Below are 17,759 nucleotides of genomic sequence, written 5' to 3' on the forward strand. Positions count from 1 at the left end.
TTTTAGTTCTAAGATCAATCCTAATAAGGAAGAGTTTGGTGAAATCGACGGCAGGTCACATACATGTAGCACCCTCTCTGTCCCATTCTGAAAACTGTGTGAATGTATTTAATCAACAGTTTAAGATTCAGATTTATCATTCATTTTGCTGTTTTCCCCTTAAATTGAATTAAATAATGTAGTTCTTGTATTAGGGAAAGATAGAGAACAACTTGATTCTAACTTGTTTTTGTTCTACATCAATCGTACAATAAAGCATTTTCATACTAGCTTTTTGACAAAGTTTTCTGATTGGGAGTTCTGATATTTTGTTCTGGGCCCAATTTTATAAATCTGTTAAGCTGTCAATAATGTCCATTAAAGTTGTTGGTTTCTTAAATTGTGGCATCAGGAGATCAATCAGGGGTGCTACTTTTTTGTTTTTTTCTCCTATGTGTATGTATATGTTTTCTTTATCTTTCTTATTTTTGTACTTTGAATTTTTTACCTAAGAATAAATGAAACGTACGAATAAAAAGCAGAAAAATCTGCTTAGCAATTTTCTTGGCTAAGCAAGAAATAACCTGGATACCAGTCGCAGCCATGCAAACTGTATGGTGTTCTGGCTGGTAACCTATTCTTGCTAAGCAAACATTTTTTGTGCTAAGCAATGTTTTGTGCTGATACAGCAGGGATGTGGTAGGCTTTTGAAAAAATACCTGAACTGTGACCGCAATGAAAGCTTCTGAGCGCGAGGCCTGCTTACATTTATCTTTGCAACATTGGGCGTTCTATATGGTTTTAATCTTCATGTTTTTATGAATTTAATCTTTTTAAATTTTTTTTATTTTTTACATTTGTTTAAAATTTATTCATTTAAATTGATTGATTTCCTTTTAATTTTGTTTTGTTTAGTATTTTTGTATTTTTTTATGGGGGGGGGGTCATGGAATAATGATTTTTTGGTAAAAAAAAAGTAGAAATCACATCCCTGCTTCAGGCATTTATAAAATTGGGCCCTGGCTTTCTTCACCTTTGCAGGAACCCTGATTGGTACCTCCACCATGGTGTGTCAAACGGACGGTGTCTGGTCCATCACGACAGCTGAATGCATCTCAACCACAAACACAACCGAAGTCAACCACCCTCCCCATGCAATCTACCCATCCTCCTTCATGGTGCCCGAGGACTCACTGCCCGGCGTCACGCTGGGCACTTTGCATACGGCTGACACTGACAATCATGAGTCCTATGTATATACACTGACCTCTGACCCATCGGATAAGTTTTACATCGAAGCTTCGGACAACACTTTGAGAACTCATGGTAAGTTTACAATGAAAGTATCAAAGCCCCAGTATGTGAATTGTCAGGATTATAAAGAAATACTAATCATACAAAAATAACATGGTTTGAGGGTTTGAGGGTGGACAGTCGACACTTCCTCCCTGAGTAACGAAAGTTTGTCAACTTCCAATACTATGGCCGAGTGGACAAGAACGATGACAATGACTAGAGCATACTAGTCGAAATGTTGAGACCAATAACTTACTCTGCGGTGGTCAAGTAAATAACGATCCACTAAAAGCTAAAGTATGTCATCACGGCTGATTTTCTACCTTCCGACCCAGGCAGTTAAAAAAAGCAGAGCAGTTCTTTTCAGAACTGAGAATTGTCTCTCGATTTTTTTCAAATGTACTCCGCGGTAAGTAGAATATAAAGTTCTCTTAAGAACAAAATCTACCTGGCAAGTAGCGGACACATGGTGTTACCACCAATCAAATATACATTGATACCTCATCATGCAAAGCCTTAAATCCCAAATGGATAAGAACATCAGACTCAAGCTCTGGGTGGCAGAGTATAACATGGGTTTGACTCCTGGCCATGACACTTTTATTAAGTAAGACATTTCACTGTTATTCTTAATGTTTGGTTCAATTTGGTTTTGCTTCAGGTGGACTGGACTATGAGACCACTCTTACACACACCATCATGATAACCACTACTGACACGGGTACCCCGCCGCTCTCGGGCAGCTTTCCAATTCTGATAACAGTCCTCGACGTGAACGAACCACCGACCCAACCCACACTGTCCTCCAACACAGTCAGCGAGCACGCTTCAATAGGAGATCAGGTCGGGACTCTGTTTGCATCCGACTCGGACCAAGGCCAAGAGGTCACCTTTTCACTGGTGTCCAGTGGGGAGGGACGATTCCAACTGCAGGGTGACCAGCTGCTCGTGGCTGGCTCCCTGAACTATGAGGTTAGTCAGTCGTATATCGTCGTGGTGCAGGCCCACGATAACGGAGCACCTATGCAGACATCGACAGCTCAGCTAACAATCAATGTGCAAGATGAAAACGATCCCCCGACCAATATCCATCTCAGTGCATCAGAAATCGCCGAAGTGGTTCTCAACGGTGGTAGTACATCCGTAGGAACAGTCATTGGTACCCTGACAACGGATGATGAGGACCAGGGCGACAGCCACACTTACACCCTACAGGGAGCGTCCAGTGGATGTTTCTCCATGGTCGACTCCAGTCTGGCAGTCGGCGATGTCTCATGCTTCGACCACGAACTCAATCCAGCGCTCTCTGTCCAAATCATAGCAAGAGATCCTCATGGTGCGATGATCCAGCAGACCTTCTTGGTTGTGGTGATGGACGTCAATGAGCCTCCATCTTTGATCTCACTCTCATCATCATCGGTGAAGGAGCATGTTGCGGTGGGCACGATCGTGGGGACTTTGACTGTTTCTGACCCTGACCGGAGTGACTCCCACCAGCTCACCGTGAAGACTGGTGACTCACTTTTTGCTGTGTCAGGTACCTCTTCTTCACATTTTCATCCGTGTCAATGAAATTTGTTTCCTATTTTGTTTTAAAGCAATATGTGATGTGATCAAGCAAAATTAATCGTTTGTCGAACCAGGTAATTTTTTCATTTTCAGGTACTTTTGAAAGGTGCATTAATACGGTTAAAGCAATAGATATGTTGATACAACCATTGGTTCGAAAGTTGTAAAAGTAGAAACACCAAGAGATGTCAGAGAATGAAACATAAGAAAGAAAAAGTGTTTTAAAGTCAAGTTTTTATTGGAACATACATGTAAACCTGCACATTTTCTTTCAATCCTAATTTGAACCCATTGTAATGTTATTTATCAGGAAGGAAGGTGCCAATATATAATAAAGATGTGGACTTTTATACTGATAAAATTATGAATTAGTGAAAGTAGCACCACCTTTTATTTATCCCTCCAGGCAATGTCTTAGCTGTAATCGCTGATTTGAGTTTCTTAGACTACCCTGCAGGAGTGACTGTGTCTGTGGAAGCGGTCGATTTGGCCGGTCATGGGCACACGGAAACCTTCACAATCAACGTTCAGAACGTCAACGAGAGACCAAATGACATCAGCTGGGAGGTCTTTTGGGATTGTTCTGTTGGTTAGAAAATTATCTATATGTATTTACTAATTGATTTACTTGTTTGTTCACTGCAAAACAGTACGGTCAAAAGAAAGTATGTAAATCTTTAATGCCCCAAAATAGAAAGTGGCCTGGCATTTTTACCCCAGAAGAGTCTTTTTTTGAAGGCTAAATGACAACACAACAAATCCCAGTCATGGCAATTGTGCCCTTGAGCAGGACATTTGACCATAATTGCCTAAGTTGGGGAGGTAGTGCACTCTGCTCTACCAGCCAGGCTCCTAGTGGATATACCCATCCTTATGGACTGTGAAGGGGGTAACACTGTTTCAGCCCCAGGAGTAGGTGGCAACGTGCCCCTGGTGGCAATTGATTTGGGCTCTTAGCCTAAATCGGTTTGTGTAGCCATCACCTTGAAGTGGCCGTCTAGCTGTGTGATGTTAGGTGATCTCTCATAAAATAAGGAAAAAAAGAGGAAAAAATTGAAAGTAGTATTAAAAGCAATCCCTCTTTTTAAATAACAGGCACACAAAAGCGAGGCGCTTAACATTGTGAAATTCTTGACTGTGAATTATTTCTTTGTTGTTATTTTGGTTCCACAGAGCACGAAACTCTAAATGGGCTGGAAATTCACGCCTGCGTGCCAGAGAACACCGCTGAGAATACACTGATTGCCGAAGCAACTGCCACAGATCCAGACCTAGATCCTTTGATGTTAGTCCTGGTTGACAATGGAGATATTTTCAAGCTCGGTACGAATGATGACTCTCACTTACTTCAAAAGTTACACAGACAGTTTCCCTTGTGGTTTATTACTTGATGTATGGTTTACTTTGGGTGGCTATATAAGCTCCCCTAGGGAGCGCTTTTTCACACCCGATGGGCATCTCAAAGCTCAACACTGGTTCAGAGCACCAAATTCAAACTCTGGTGTTTCTTTTTCGCAGAGTGTGGGTTCAAGTCCCAGTCATGACAACTGTGTCCTTAAGCAAGACACTTAACCATTGCTTCGTCCTTCGGATGGGACGTAAAGCCGTTGGTCCCATGTGTTGTGTAATGCATGTAATAGAACCCAGTGCAACTTATCGAAAAGAGAAGGGGTTTGGCCCTGGTAGATATCAGAGCATACTGATCAAAACGTTGAGTTGTCAACCAGCGGTTCTTTTCAGAACCAACATTACTCAAAGGAGATTTTCCCATCCATGGTGTTACCCACAAACCTCTCCTAAAGTAGATATATATACACATAATATGATGTTACCGAAAACCGAATATATACATAAGGTATTTTTGTTGTCGTTCTACAGATCAGAATGGCGATCTGAAAGTAGGCGGGAATGGACTCAACTTTGAGTCTCCTCTGATTGGCCAGGTGCATTCTATTACCCTAATAGCGGAGGATCCAGCTGGGTTGACATCTATAGCCCAATTCAACATCAAGGTAAAAACATAAAACAATCACGCTGGCAACATTTCAACTTATAGGCTGCCAAGTTTTAAACAAGCGAGCACGCAAAAGTAGTCACTTTTTGTGAGCCAATCAGCATTGGTTTTGAGTGTTTCCCTTAGTAACGAGCGGTATCAATAACGCCACGCTGCCCATGGTAACGAAGCTGATCAGATTCAGAGTCTTGATCATAGGTTTTGGGGAAACCCTGCAGTTCATCCTTCCATGGTTTGGCTCCCTAGTGATGACTTGGATTGGGGGGGGGGGACGTTGCACAACCCTAGGCGTCACAGACAGTACCGGCGGCGATGGCACTTTGCAAAAGTGTAGAATAAGAAAAGTTTTGCAAAAACTAATTTTACAAAATTGTCTAATATTTTTACCATAACTGAGTATTTCTTGAAGGGTAAAAAAAAAAAAAAAAAGGTCCGATTGAACACAGATTCTTGATGTGAATGACCTGCCCAGCAATGTGGTAATTTCCATGGTAACAAGGCTGATCAGAGTCTTGATCATGGGTTTTGGAGAATCCCCGCCGTTCATCCTTCCATGTTTTGGCTCCCTGGTGATGACGCGCAACCCTAGGCCTCACAGCCAGTACCCGGCGATGGCACTTTGCAAAAGTGTAGAATAAGAAAATTTTTGCAACAACTATTTTTCAAATGGTCTTACATTTTTACCATAACTGAGTCTTTCTTGAAGGGTAAAAAAAAAGAAAAATTTGGTCCGATTGATCATAGATTCTTGATGTGAATGACCCGCCCAGCAATGTGGTAATTTCCAACACCTTTTTTTTAACACAATGCCCAGCGATGCCACTTTGCAAAAATGTAGAATAAGAACATTTTTTGTCTGAATGATCACAGATTCTGGATGTGAATGACCCGCCCAGCAATGTGGTAATTTCCAACACCATGGTGGGATCTAATACAGCAGTCGGTCTTAGTGCAGCAATCTTACAATGCATTGATGAGGATACCGGGGATGAACACACATTTAGATTGGTCAACGATGCTGATGGAAAATTCATCACAGACGGGAACCAGCTAAAGGTGTGTATAAAAAAGAAGGAAATAGATTTTTCCATTTTTGATTGAAGAAATATATATCGTGGAATAAGTTACAGGTATGTTTAGACGATGTGACCTCTGACGTCACACGAAAACCATAACATGATTCGCGCGCATACCGCCGGGCAAAACCTTTGTGTTTTGGCAGCCAGCTAGAAAGTGTACGCAATCTTACAGTGACTACGCAACACGGTGCCCGGCGAAACATGACGTATATAGTGTTTTGTCAACAGAGGGCGGTTTGAATGTAAACATAGGTCAAATCGTCTATAGTAAGAAGGAATCGATTTTCCTTTTTCCCATGACAATGACTAGAGCAAGCTAGTTGAAACGTTCAGACCAATTAATAATAATAATAACAATAATAATACAAATTTATACCGCGCTTAATACTACATGTACGTTTCTTAGGGCATGGTGCTCGTGTCCTGGTGAAGACTATATTAAACCAGGGCAATAGCACCCAAACAAAGAACAATATACATGTAAAACCAAAATAAGCATAACAGAAGCAGAAATAAACATGAGAAATAAACACACTCCGCAGCATTGCAATTAACAGTGAGAAGACCCCTCAATCCAAAGCGGTAGTGGTAGTCCCGGTCGGTGTCCTGATCTTCCACCTCGGCAGTATGGTTAATAAGCAGGACACAGTTCCTGAGTTCCGAAAATCTTGTGGCAGTATAAAGAAGTCTCCCAACTTCAGAAAAATCTACTCCGGTGCAGTAGAATATAGATGCTCTAGAATTGAAAGGGTCGTGGGTTGGAATCCCACACGAGTAACATGCCTGTGATATTTTTTTCACAGGACTTGGGAAAGTACCGAGTTTACAGTGCTAACACACATCGGTGTATGGGTAAAAACCAACATGAATATTCTTTATCCCGATGCAAATTTGACATCTCTTATAATAAGGAATAGATTTTCCCTCTTCCCCCTTTAAGGAAGATATTCATGGGAATAAGTTACATGTTTGTATGGGAAGAAGGAATTATGAACAGATTTTCCTTTTCCCTTTTAATTGAAGGAAGATTAACCACTGGGAATAATTTATAGGTAAGAAAACAGATTTTCCTTTTTCCAACTTGAGTGAATTGGAAGATTTTTCTGGGAATAAGTTACATGTTTGTATGGGAAGAAGAAATAGATTTTCCCTTTTCCCCCTTTAAGGAAGATATTTCTGAGAATAAGTTACATGTTTGTATGGGAAGAAGGAATAGATTTTCCCTTTTCCCCCTTTAATGAAGATATTTCTGGGAATAAGTTACATGTATGTATGGGAAGAAGGAATAGATTTTCCCTTTTCCCCCTTTAAGGAAGATATTTCTGGGAATAAGTTACATGTTTGTATGGGAAGAAGGAATAGATTTTCCCTTTTCCCCTGTTAAGGAAGATATTTCTGGGAATAAGTTACATGTATGTATGGGAAGAAGGAATAGATTTTCCCTTTCCTTTTGATTAAAGGAAGATATTTACGATTGAAAGTAAGTGACAGGTATGTTTGCGAAACAGGGAATTTATTTTCCCTTTTGGTTGAGGAAAGATATTTCTGGAATTAAGTTACAGGTATGTATGAATACAGATGTTCCCAACCTCGTTCCCACGGGTGATTGATCTCACTGCGCCATTTTTTCCCAGCATGCCTTTGACCCCTGGAATTGGCAAATTTAAATGTGCTATATGCTAGCACATTTAAATGAGCAATGAATGAGCGTATAATTCAATCTTTTCTACGCGCGCACGCATGTCTCTCGTCTTAAAGAATGTGTTTTTTAAATTTTTTTTAAAAACTTGTTCGTGTCATAAAAAACGCGGGCGTGATCAACATGTAAATATCTTAAAACTACGCGCGCACGCACTTGACATCTAATACATAACAATTTTCCTGAGCCAATCAGCGTTGTTTCCATGTACATTCCTCCCAGGGGTTAGTGACGAGAGGTATCGATATTGCGCGCTGCCCATGGTAGCAAGGCTGAGATGTTCCCTTTTTATTGAAGGAAGACACTTAACCACTGGGATTGAAGAAAGGAACTTATTGCCACTTGATATCAAGTACAGACATGTATGGAGAAATAAAAAAACCCAGACTTTTCCAGTTCCGTTTTAGAAAGAGAAAAACAGACTTTCCCAGTTCCATTTAAGAAAGAGAAAAACAGACTTTCCCAGTCCTGTTTTAGAAAGAGAAAAACAGACTTTCCCAGTCCCGTTTTAGAAAGAGAAAAACAGACTTTCCCAGTCCCGTTTTCCACGAAACAAAACTCTTTCTCTTCGCATTGCTTTAAGGTGAACCAAGATCTGACTTCCTTAGCTGGTAACCAGTACACCATTGAAGTGCAGTGTTTCGACGGCATCACTGAGCTGTCGACACCGGTTACCTTCATCATCAGTGTGTTTGAGAATGGACCTATCCCGGATCCCACTGTAATTATTACCATATCGCTAAGCAGAGATAGAATCTCCGAAGGACAACCTGGCGAAACAGATGTGGGTAAGTTTTATAGCAGTAGGTTGTTTGACGGGAATGAACTATGAATGAAATGACAAATGGAGGTCACACAAATCCACTTATTAACAATTCAGGTTTTCCTGGATAATTTCAGCAAAAACTCATTACATTTCATTATCACACATTCAAATTCATGCATGTTCCCCATTGTAACTCAAACTAGGGATTTTTTATAGCAGTTACTAAATTCAATTTTGTTCGCACATTTAAGCCTACACCTTGACCATTCATAAGTTTAATTCTCCTACAAATTTACACTTTACCCACTTAATGATATTGAATGGTTGACCAGCTCTTGCTGCTGGCTTTTACAAGACTTGAATGAAGTTTGCGGCCTAGTGAAATTGAATGATCTTATTTAACCAGTGAATGCTAAACTTGTTTAATTGAATTACTGTTGAATGCTGATTCAAAGGAGCCTTCATTTTGCAACCAAATTGCTTTCTAAAGGCAGAAGAAGAAAGAAGGTTCTAATTCTACTCATTTTGGTATTTATTAATTGCCAAATTTAAGGAACTCTGATAGCAGAATCGACAGTGCCGACCAGCGATTTCACCTTCTCCATTATCGGAGGTGCATCTCAATTATTCTCAGTCAACCAGGCGGCGCCGGGGAGCTCAGCAACACTAAGATCAACCGAGCCGTTAGATTTTGAAGAAATGTCGATTCACTACGTCATTATCAAGGCTGAGGCCCAAGAGGGGAGTGGCGTCCAGACGTTTGCAGTCACGGTAAATCATGTTTTGAATTATTGAGTTATTTGTTAAAAAATCGAAAAAGCTGATTACTATTTGTTTTTGATGAAAAGTTGGTCACAGGTTTTAAAAGCTGGGGAGTGTCCTGTGATGGACTGGCATCCTGTCCAGGGGAGACATGAAATATTCTCAGTCATTTAATGCCAGGGAAATCTGACATTAACACTGGCCTGATGAGCCTCTCGTGACAGACTTCACATTAAAGTTTATCTCTGATCCTTGAACTTTGACCCCTGTCCACCTAGGTGCGTGATGTGAACGAGCCTCCTAAGGATGTTCGGTTGGAGCACAGCTCTATCCATGAGAACCAGATTGGCGCCCTCGTTGGTATCGTGTCTGCAGTGGATCCCGACGGAGATAGTATCAATTTCTTCATACTCGTCAATCCAGGAGATGCATTTGAGGTAAATTGGCGTGATCTTTGACATCACTAGAGGTCAGAGGAACATTGGTCACCTTTACGTTGTGTGTGGGTTGCGCATAGAAAATTGTGGGTATCCGCTGTTTTCCCTGTAAGTTGGTAGCAGGATGAATAAGATCATCAGTGTCTCTACAATGGACATTGTGCCGTATCAATACCTCTTGTCACTTATCCCTGTTTGGGATGTGCTGTAAAACAACGTTAACTGCCTCCCAAAAGCGACTGCTTTCTCCTCATTGTTAAAAACTTCTAAGCACAAGTACGATGGTGCTTGTTGGACGCTTAACAAGCCCATATTATGTCAAATATTTTGACGTGACTCTAAAAAAAACCAATTCATCATGTTTTTACATGGTCTCTCTAAACTGCAAACATTTTGTCAAGTCACAATATCAAAGAAGAGTTAGAGGAGACTGTATAAGTTGTTTTTACCCTTACACCGATGTGTATTAAGCACTGTATATTTTCCTGAGTTCTGTGAAAACATCCACAGGCAAAGAGAGACCACTTGCTCTTTGACTTTATATGTCATTGTGGGCAACATACTTGAATACTTGAGTGCACGCCAGTGTTGCACTTGACTCGCCACAGTAAAAGAGTAAAAGAAAAAGTAAAACTCAATTTTTCGTCGCCTTGAATCCATAGTTGCAGACCGGAGCCACGCCCAACTCCCGCCGCCTCGTCTCCAAGCGAGCCCTTGATTTCGAAACGGAACCCACCCTGAGCATCAGCCTTAGAGCCCAGGATCCCAGCTTGCCCAGCCTCACCTCAGATGTCTACACAACCACCGTCAACGTCCTGAATATAAACGAGGCCCCGACGCAGATTCAGATGAGCCGATTGGAGATTTCGGAGAATAGTGCAGTGGGAGCGACCGTCGGTATTCTGACGGTGTCCGACCCGGATAGTGTGCTCACTGATCAAGGCTTTGTGTGTGTACTTCAAGACAGCGCATCTGGGCTGTTTGACTTGGAGGGATTTTCAGTTAAGGTAATTACTTTGTCTCCTGACGATTACTAGAGAAAGCTAGTCAAAACGTTGAGACCAATTAAGAAAACACTCCATGGTAGTGAAGAAGTTAATAACGATCCTATAAGCTAAAGTAGTAGTCCCGGCAGTTTTTCTACCCTCCGCCCATCAGGTAGTAGTTAAAAAGCAGGACAGTTCTTTTTAGAACTGAGAAGTCTCCCGAATTCCGGAAATCTACTCTGCAGTGTAGTGAAATATAAAGCAAGACACTTTTCTATAGAAGACACACACATGGTGTTACCGCAAACCAAATATATAGTGGTTATTTTTACTGCCATAGACCCTGCAGTCACCTTTTTTTTCAAATGGCGTTAAATTTAGCAAATGTGTAATTTCTATTAAGCAAGACACTTGTGGCCTTTTCATAGGTTGTTTATTGTATTAATCCTTACGGACAATAACGACTATAGAGAGGCTCGTACCAAAATACCTGTTGTGGCTCCAAACGGCTGCAAGATTTGATCTACTTCCATTCCCACAAAAAGCTCAAAGTGAAAGTCATGTCCAAAATTAACATTTACCAATGTTTGCATATAATAAGAAATCTGTGAAAATTCTGACTCAATTGGTCATTGAAGTTGCAAGAGAATATTGAAAGGAAAAAAAACCCTTGTTGCACAACTTTGTGTGCTTTTAAAAGGCTTCAGGCCTTTTAATATTTGAGTGAGAACTCGCTTTCTCAAGAGGCACTTCAGAGGCAGTTGCTTCTCACAATGTTTTATACTATCAACAGCTCTCCACTGCTCGTTAACAACCAAGTTTTTATGCTAACAATTGTATTGAGTAATAACCAAGTGTCCGGAGCCTTTAAACACTGATGTTGTATCTCACCTTTCTCCTGCAGGTAACGGATAGTTCCAGACTGGATTATGAGAGTTTTGCTGGTAGCGGTGAGATGCCGACCATCAATGTAGAGTGCAGCGACAGCGGTGGACTGAGCGTCAGTCAGTACTTTGAGATAACAGTGACCAACGTGGCTGAGAGACCAACCAATATTGTCTCTGCAACTGGGCTCTTTGAGATTGCTGAAAACAATGAAGAAGGTAGTGTAACTTAAGAAGGTTATTGCACTGGGAAATATCTGGATGAAATAGTGTCAGATGCGAGGAGTTACTGGCACAAAGGAAACATGTTATCCTTCGTCTACATGCTGTGATAAGATGTAATATAATAATGACGTTTATATCATCCATCGCTTAAATTCTTCTCGTCATCATCCACTAACCCACACCCCCTTCCTCTCTTCCTGTACCCAGGTGCAACAGTAGCTTTCCTCCAGACCATCGATCCCGACACCGATGATTATTCAGCATTCCAGTACATAGTGTCTGACTCCACCACGTTCTCTGTGAATAATCAGATGCTCATTGCGGACGTCCAGCTGAACTACGAGAGACGCAATCGTTACGACATTGAAATCACAACAACTGATGAAGACGGCCTGACCTTCTCAAAAGTACGAGTCACTCTGTTCGTGTTTGTTTAACTCAAAAACGTACAAATATGTTTTCTTTTTGATGCTTAATAGAGCAACTGCTACATTTCCAATGTTTGCGCGATGTTTGACAACAATTTGTTGGTGTTTGTAAATGGTTTTAAAATGGCGGACAAAGCAGATGATATTATTTACTTGTCAAGAACATAATTAATGTGTTTTCGGTGGTAGATAATGCAGTCAGGTGGAGTTGAAGTAGCAACTTAATTAGTTGATGCCATGATATTCTATTTGTTCTTCTGTTTTTCAGGATATTTCTGTATACGTCCTGAATAGAAACGATCGTCCCACTGGAATTGTAATGTCCCAAATAATGGCAGTCTCAGCTCAGCTACTCACTGGAACAATAATAGCAACATTAGAGGCCCAAGATGAGGACACCTCCCAGCAGCACGAGTTTGAAATCCAGACCCAAACACCGGAGGGTGCTCTTCAAATAACGGACGGCAACAAGCTGGCTATTGATGAAGGCTCTAAGGAGGCTCTCTCAGTGGAAGTTACAATCATTGTTAGGGACCTTGGGGTGGCCACCCCACTATTTCATGTCCAGATGTTTACGATAGCTGTGGATGTTGTGAATCTACCTCCTACAGGGATTGAGTTGACTGGCGATACGGTCGTTGAAGGTTCGGCCGTCGGAACGGTTGTCGGATTGGTCGAAGTCCAAGATCCCTCCGGCAATGGTGAGATGTTTTACTGCCTGTTGATAAACGACATCGGAGGTCCTTTCGACTTGGCGCATCGAGGGGGCGAGATTCAGCTCCGTGTGGCTTACTCCGAGCGGTTGAACTTTGAGACCGATCCAACTCTATCCGTTACTATCCGATGTCGCGATTCGCTACCGGAGAACACCGTGGAGAGGACGTTCGTTATCAGCGTCACGGCCGGTCCGGAGAGACCAGCAAATATCATCTTCATCAATGCAGACAACGATGCCTCGACGACCAACCTCAATCCACCGGACCTCAGTGACCTGAGCGGCCACGCAATCACGGGGGCAATTGTGACAATTCAAGAGGGTGCTGTGACTGGATTCAGTGTGGTAGCCTTCATGGTGGCCGTTGACGCAAAGGGGAGACTGATCTCCGACGAAGCTGCCCCAGAAATCGAGCTGATAACTGAAAACCACTACAATGAACTACAGAGAGTCGGTAAACTATTTTATTTCAAATGTGAATGTTGATAGTATAAAACATTGTGAGAAACGGCTCCCTCTGAAATAAAACAGTTTTTGAGAAACAGGTAATTTGTCTCTAAAATATGAATAGACTTCATGCCTGAAGCTTTTTATTAAGCACACAAATTTGTGCAACAAAGGTGTTTTTTCAACTTCAATGACCAAATTTTCACAGATTTGTTATGTTGTGCATATGTGTGGATACACCAAGTGAGAATACTGGTCTTTGACAATTACCAAAGGTGTCAAGTGCCTTTAAGAAAAAATTCCAAAATCATTTCCTCCCAAACAAGAAACTTCCATACCCCCCAAAAAATCCCTATCCAGAAACCTTCCTAGGACCTTCTTTCCAACAATGAATGTTTCCTTCTTTCAGGACGTAGACGCAGAGAGGTAAAAAGACTCCACGCCAGGTCAAGACGTGGCGCTATGACTGATCCCGACGTCATACCCACCCAGTTTGTTGTCTCGAGCGACTGGCAATACATCCTGGTTGGAGATGCACTGGACTATGAAACCCAGGGGGAATATATGCTTTACTTCAAGGCCAGCGATAGAAACAACCCCAACCTGGTGAGTTTAAAAGAACTTTTACTAAACCTCATACATATTCATGACCGAGAATCGAGTTCTCATTGGTCCATTACCAAGCGCGCACGTCAGTATTCACGCAAGTGGTAAATTTCCCTTGCTCCAAACAACTGGATTATGTATGAAGTATAGTAAAACAAATATAACATGGTTTATTTCGGGTGACTAGTCATTATGAGCTCTACTCGATATTGGAAGTTGACAAACTAGTTCCCTCGGCTTCGTTTGTATATTAATCACTGCAGAAATTAGTCTGAAATTAGTACAGGCGGGTCAGCTGTACATTTGACTAACATATATGATGACAATACCTTGAAAGTCATACATAAGAATTCAGTTTTAAAAGGTATTGCTTGTTTTGGTATGCATGCTGGGCTACATAAGAGCCAAGTTTGCCAAACTAACAAGGTTACATGAGTGTCAAATTTGAATAACAAGCCAGGCTACTTTAGAGTCAAGTTTGACCAACAAGCCAGGCTACTTTAGAGTCAAGTTTGACCAACAAGCCAGGCTACTTAAGAGTCAAGTTTGACCAACAAGCCAGGCTACTTTAGAGTCAAGTTTGACCAACAAGCCAGGCTACTTAAGAGTCAAGTTTGACCAACAAGCCAGGCTACTTTAGAGTCAAGTTTGACCAACAAGCCAGGCTACTTAAGAGTCAAGTTTGACCAACAAGCCAGGCTACTTAAGAGTCAAGTTTGACCATAAAGCCAGGCTACTTTAGAGTCAAGTTTGACCAACAAGCCAGGCTACTTTAGAGTCAAGTTTGACCAACAAGCCAGGCTACTTTAGAGTCAAGTTTGACCAACAAGCCAGGCTACTTAAGAGTCAAGTTTGACCAACAAGCCAGGCTACTTAAGAGTAAAGTTTGACCATAAAGCCAGGCTACTTTAGAGTCAAGTTTGACCAACAAGTCGGGCTACTTTAGAGTCAAGTTTGACCAACAAGCCAGGCTACTTAAGAGTCAAGTTTGACCAACAAGCCAAGCTACATAAGGAGGAGGAGGGAAGTCTCCTCCTTAAGACGAGCAAAGTATATTATTCAAAACATCCAAACAATACACAAAGGCTCTTCCCAGGACCAACAAATCTCCCAAAAGAGATTTCTACTTGGTTGTACCTGTCCAATCATTTTTTGCTAGTTATATAGTCACTTCTTAATATAAAAATTGCATATCTGACTACTAGTGTTCGGATAATTTGTGGGCCCAATTCTCGTCTGGTACATGTCTCAACCGAGATTCTGACTTTGTCTTTGGTGTTTTTGTTGTTTCTTGCAGCTTATTACAGCCCAGTTGCGTGTGGTTGTACTGGACATTGCTGAGGCACCATTGGACATGATCCTAAGCCCGGTGTCTGTCCCAGAAAACGCAGCTGTAGACACAGTTGTTGGTGAGAAGTTTGTTATAAGAAATAAGATCTGAAAAAAATATCTTTGCGGTCTCCCCCCCTCCCCCCATAAAATAAAAAATAACTCGCCTGACACATTTTTCAACCGGTTCTTCTGGTCCTCTTTATGTTTGCCAACCACCCTAGTCAACTTGACAAAATATGAACATAATATAATAGATGTTAAATTTGCATCGGGGATAAAGAATATTAATTTTGGTTTCTACCCATTTTGTTTTTTTACCCGAGTAACATGCCTGTGATATTTTTTTCACAGGACTCGGGAAAGTACCGAGTATACAGTGCTAACACACATCGGTGTATGGGTAAAAAAAAATTTAAAAAGTTAATGAACATAATACCCAGATGCTGCCCCTACCAATTAAACATGTAAAAACTTGTTTATGGTTTTATGTTTATCTCAAGTCAACAGTTGTTGAAGTGTCACTGAATTGGTCGGCACCATAATATCTCCATCAGAAGTTTGTTGCTTTTATTTGAAGTGTGGTAAGGAAAAGTGCATAATTTCAAGATTGTAAATATTTGTTGGCATACAAATCCTAGTAGCTTTATCAAGGTGCTTTACAACGTTATTACCCCTGTTCATCTGGCATACTTAGAAGAATCCTCAAACTTTCTCTACTCACTGGGGAGCATACAGCTCTAAGCTGCTTAAAGGAACACAATGCTTTGGATTGGTCGAGTTGGTCTTTGAAAAGCGTATGAAGCTGGTTTGTTATGAAATGAAAATAATTAGATAGATGGTTTAAAAGTAGATATTTTTTTGTTTAATAATCCGCACAAACGCCTCGAAATTGCACGGTTTTCCTTTTTTGTCATGAAGAAACACGGTCGGCCATTTTGTGGAGTCAAAATTTTGACTCCATAAAATGGCAGAACGTGCTAGTCCCAATAAAAGGGTAGCGATGAGTTCTTAAACTGCCGTACAAAAGCGGCAGGGTCGTGGCTGTAACGAGAAACGTCTGGCGCCAAGACTAGCGCATAGTATGCATCTAAACATATCCGAAAACAACCGGTTATAAACAGCTCCAGCTGGTCATTATCAACCATTTAAACATTCCAACGTGATACGCTCTCCACCAATAGGAATAGCGAAACTGTCTGGGGTATTTATGAATAAATCTTTCTAAACAAATATTTGATGAAACTTCTCTCCCTCAGGTGAGTTATTTTTGAATGATCCAGACGGCACATCTTCTGCCTACGTTTACAACCTCATCTCCCACGGGACGCCGTTTTACCTCCAGAACAGGAAGATACTGGTTCAGCGTTCCATCAACCATGAAGTAACCCCGGTCATCACCATCCGAATCATGGTATCGGAGCTCAACACAGACCTGCAACTGATGAAGAACTTTAATATCACAGTTACTGACGTCCCCGAACCACCGACTGGCCTGACGGTTGACGGCAACACGACCGTCGTCATCCCGGAGACGCTGGAGGTCGGTCATTACATCGGGGCCTTCCGGGTCCAGGACCCGGACTCCAGTGCTGGCTTCACGTTCAGCTTCTACATTGAGGAAGACTCCAACAATTTCTTTTCGCTGAGTGAGGGCGCCCTGCTCCTTGGACAGAGACTAGACGCCTGGACGGGGAACGTCCTGAGTCTGTACATTAGGGTGACTGATCCCACGGGTCTGAGCTTCAACCAGGTCATCTTGGTTAGAGTGACCTCAGATGACCAGTGTGAGACGGAGGGCTACTGCAGTGCCTATGCCACATGCCTGAGAGGATTCTGTACATGTCAACCAGGGTTTACAGGTAACAATCCCAGGCCTCAAAACAACACACGGCATCCACAGTCTTTGCTTTGGTACCCTGTGCCTTTAATGCAGTGCACTTTGCAAAGTTCCAATACAAATTTATATTTTCCTCATAGAGGTGCCCCTTATCAAAGGAAATTTGCCGTGCCCCTTCAAGAGAGAAGTTCAAGACCCGCAATCCAAGGGGCTTGAAATTGACAATTGACTGCAGGCTTGAAGCCAGTGACTTTAGCGTTAGGCCTGTACACGCATGACCTGACTCTCTCTGCAAGTCCAGTGTTTTGCAATTGAAGAATAATAAATAACCCAATCTCCTGACGATGACTAGAGCAAGCTAGTCAAAACGTTGAGACCAATTTCAGAACTGACTCCGCGGCAGTACAGTTAATTACGATCCTATAAGCTAAAGTAGTAGTCCAGTCTAATTTCTTTACCATCCGCCCTGGTAATAGTTAAAAAGCAGGACAGTTCTTTTCAGAACTGAGAAGTCTCCCGAACCTCCGATTATCTACTCCACGGCAGTAGAATAAAGCAAGACAGTTCTCTAAGAACAACTCTACCTGTGGCAAGTAGATACACACATGGTGTTACCACAAACCAAATATACAATAAATAACCGTTTAATATTTTTAAAGACCTGGACACTATTGGTAATTGTCAAAGACCAGTCTTCT

At 41.6% G+C, this 17,759-nt stretch overlaps 1 protein-coding gene across 1 annotated transcript in view; it reads left to right on the top strand.

The window, feature by feature from the left end:
- The window catches only part of LOC117289973 (protocadherin-16-like), a 36,722-nt gene that overhangs the window by 12,003 nt on the left and 6,960 nt on the right, over positions 1-17,759 (top strand). Inside the window, exons 11-26 of the mRNA XM_033771179.1 lie at positions 1,021-1,305; positions 1,937-2,812; positions 3,251-3,433; positions 4,018-4,167; positions 4,723-4,856; positions 5,729-5,914; positions 8,220-8,424; positions 8,956-9,173; positions 9,443-9,601; positions 10,264-10,608; positions 11,492-11,690; positions 11,904-12,103; positions 12,393-13,293; positions 13,696-13,892; positions 15,190-15,301; positions 16,481-17,083. Coding sequence (XP_033627070.1) covers positions 1,021-1,305; positions 1,937-2,812; positions 3,251-3,433; positions 4,018-4,167; positions 4,723-4,856; positions 5,729-5,914; positions 8,220-8,424; positions 8,956-9,173; positions 9,443-9,601; positions 10,264-10,608; positions 11,492-11,690; positions 11,904-12,103; positions 12,393-13,293; positions 13,696-13,892; positions 15,190-15,301; positions 16,481-17,083 — 4,953 coding nt within the window. The remainder of the gene's footprint in view (positions 1-1,020; positions 1,306-1,936; positions 2,813-3,250; positions 3,434-4,017; positions 4,168-4,722; positions 4,857-5,728; positions 5,915-8,219; positions 8,425-8,955; positions 9,174-9,442; positions 9,602-10,263; positions 10,609-11,491; positions 11,691-11,903; positions 12,104-12,392; positions 13,294-13,695; positions 13,893-15,189; positions 15,302-16,480; positions 17,084-17,759) is intronic.

This window comes from Asterias rubens, chromosome 5 (assembly GCF_902459465.1).
Source record: "Asterias rubens chromosome 5, eAstRub1.3, whole genome shotgun sequence".
Lineage (NCBI taxonomy): Eukaryota > Metazoa > Echinodermata > Asteroidea > Forcipulatida > Asteriidae > Asterias > Asterias rubens.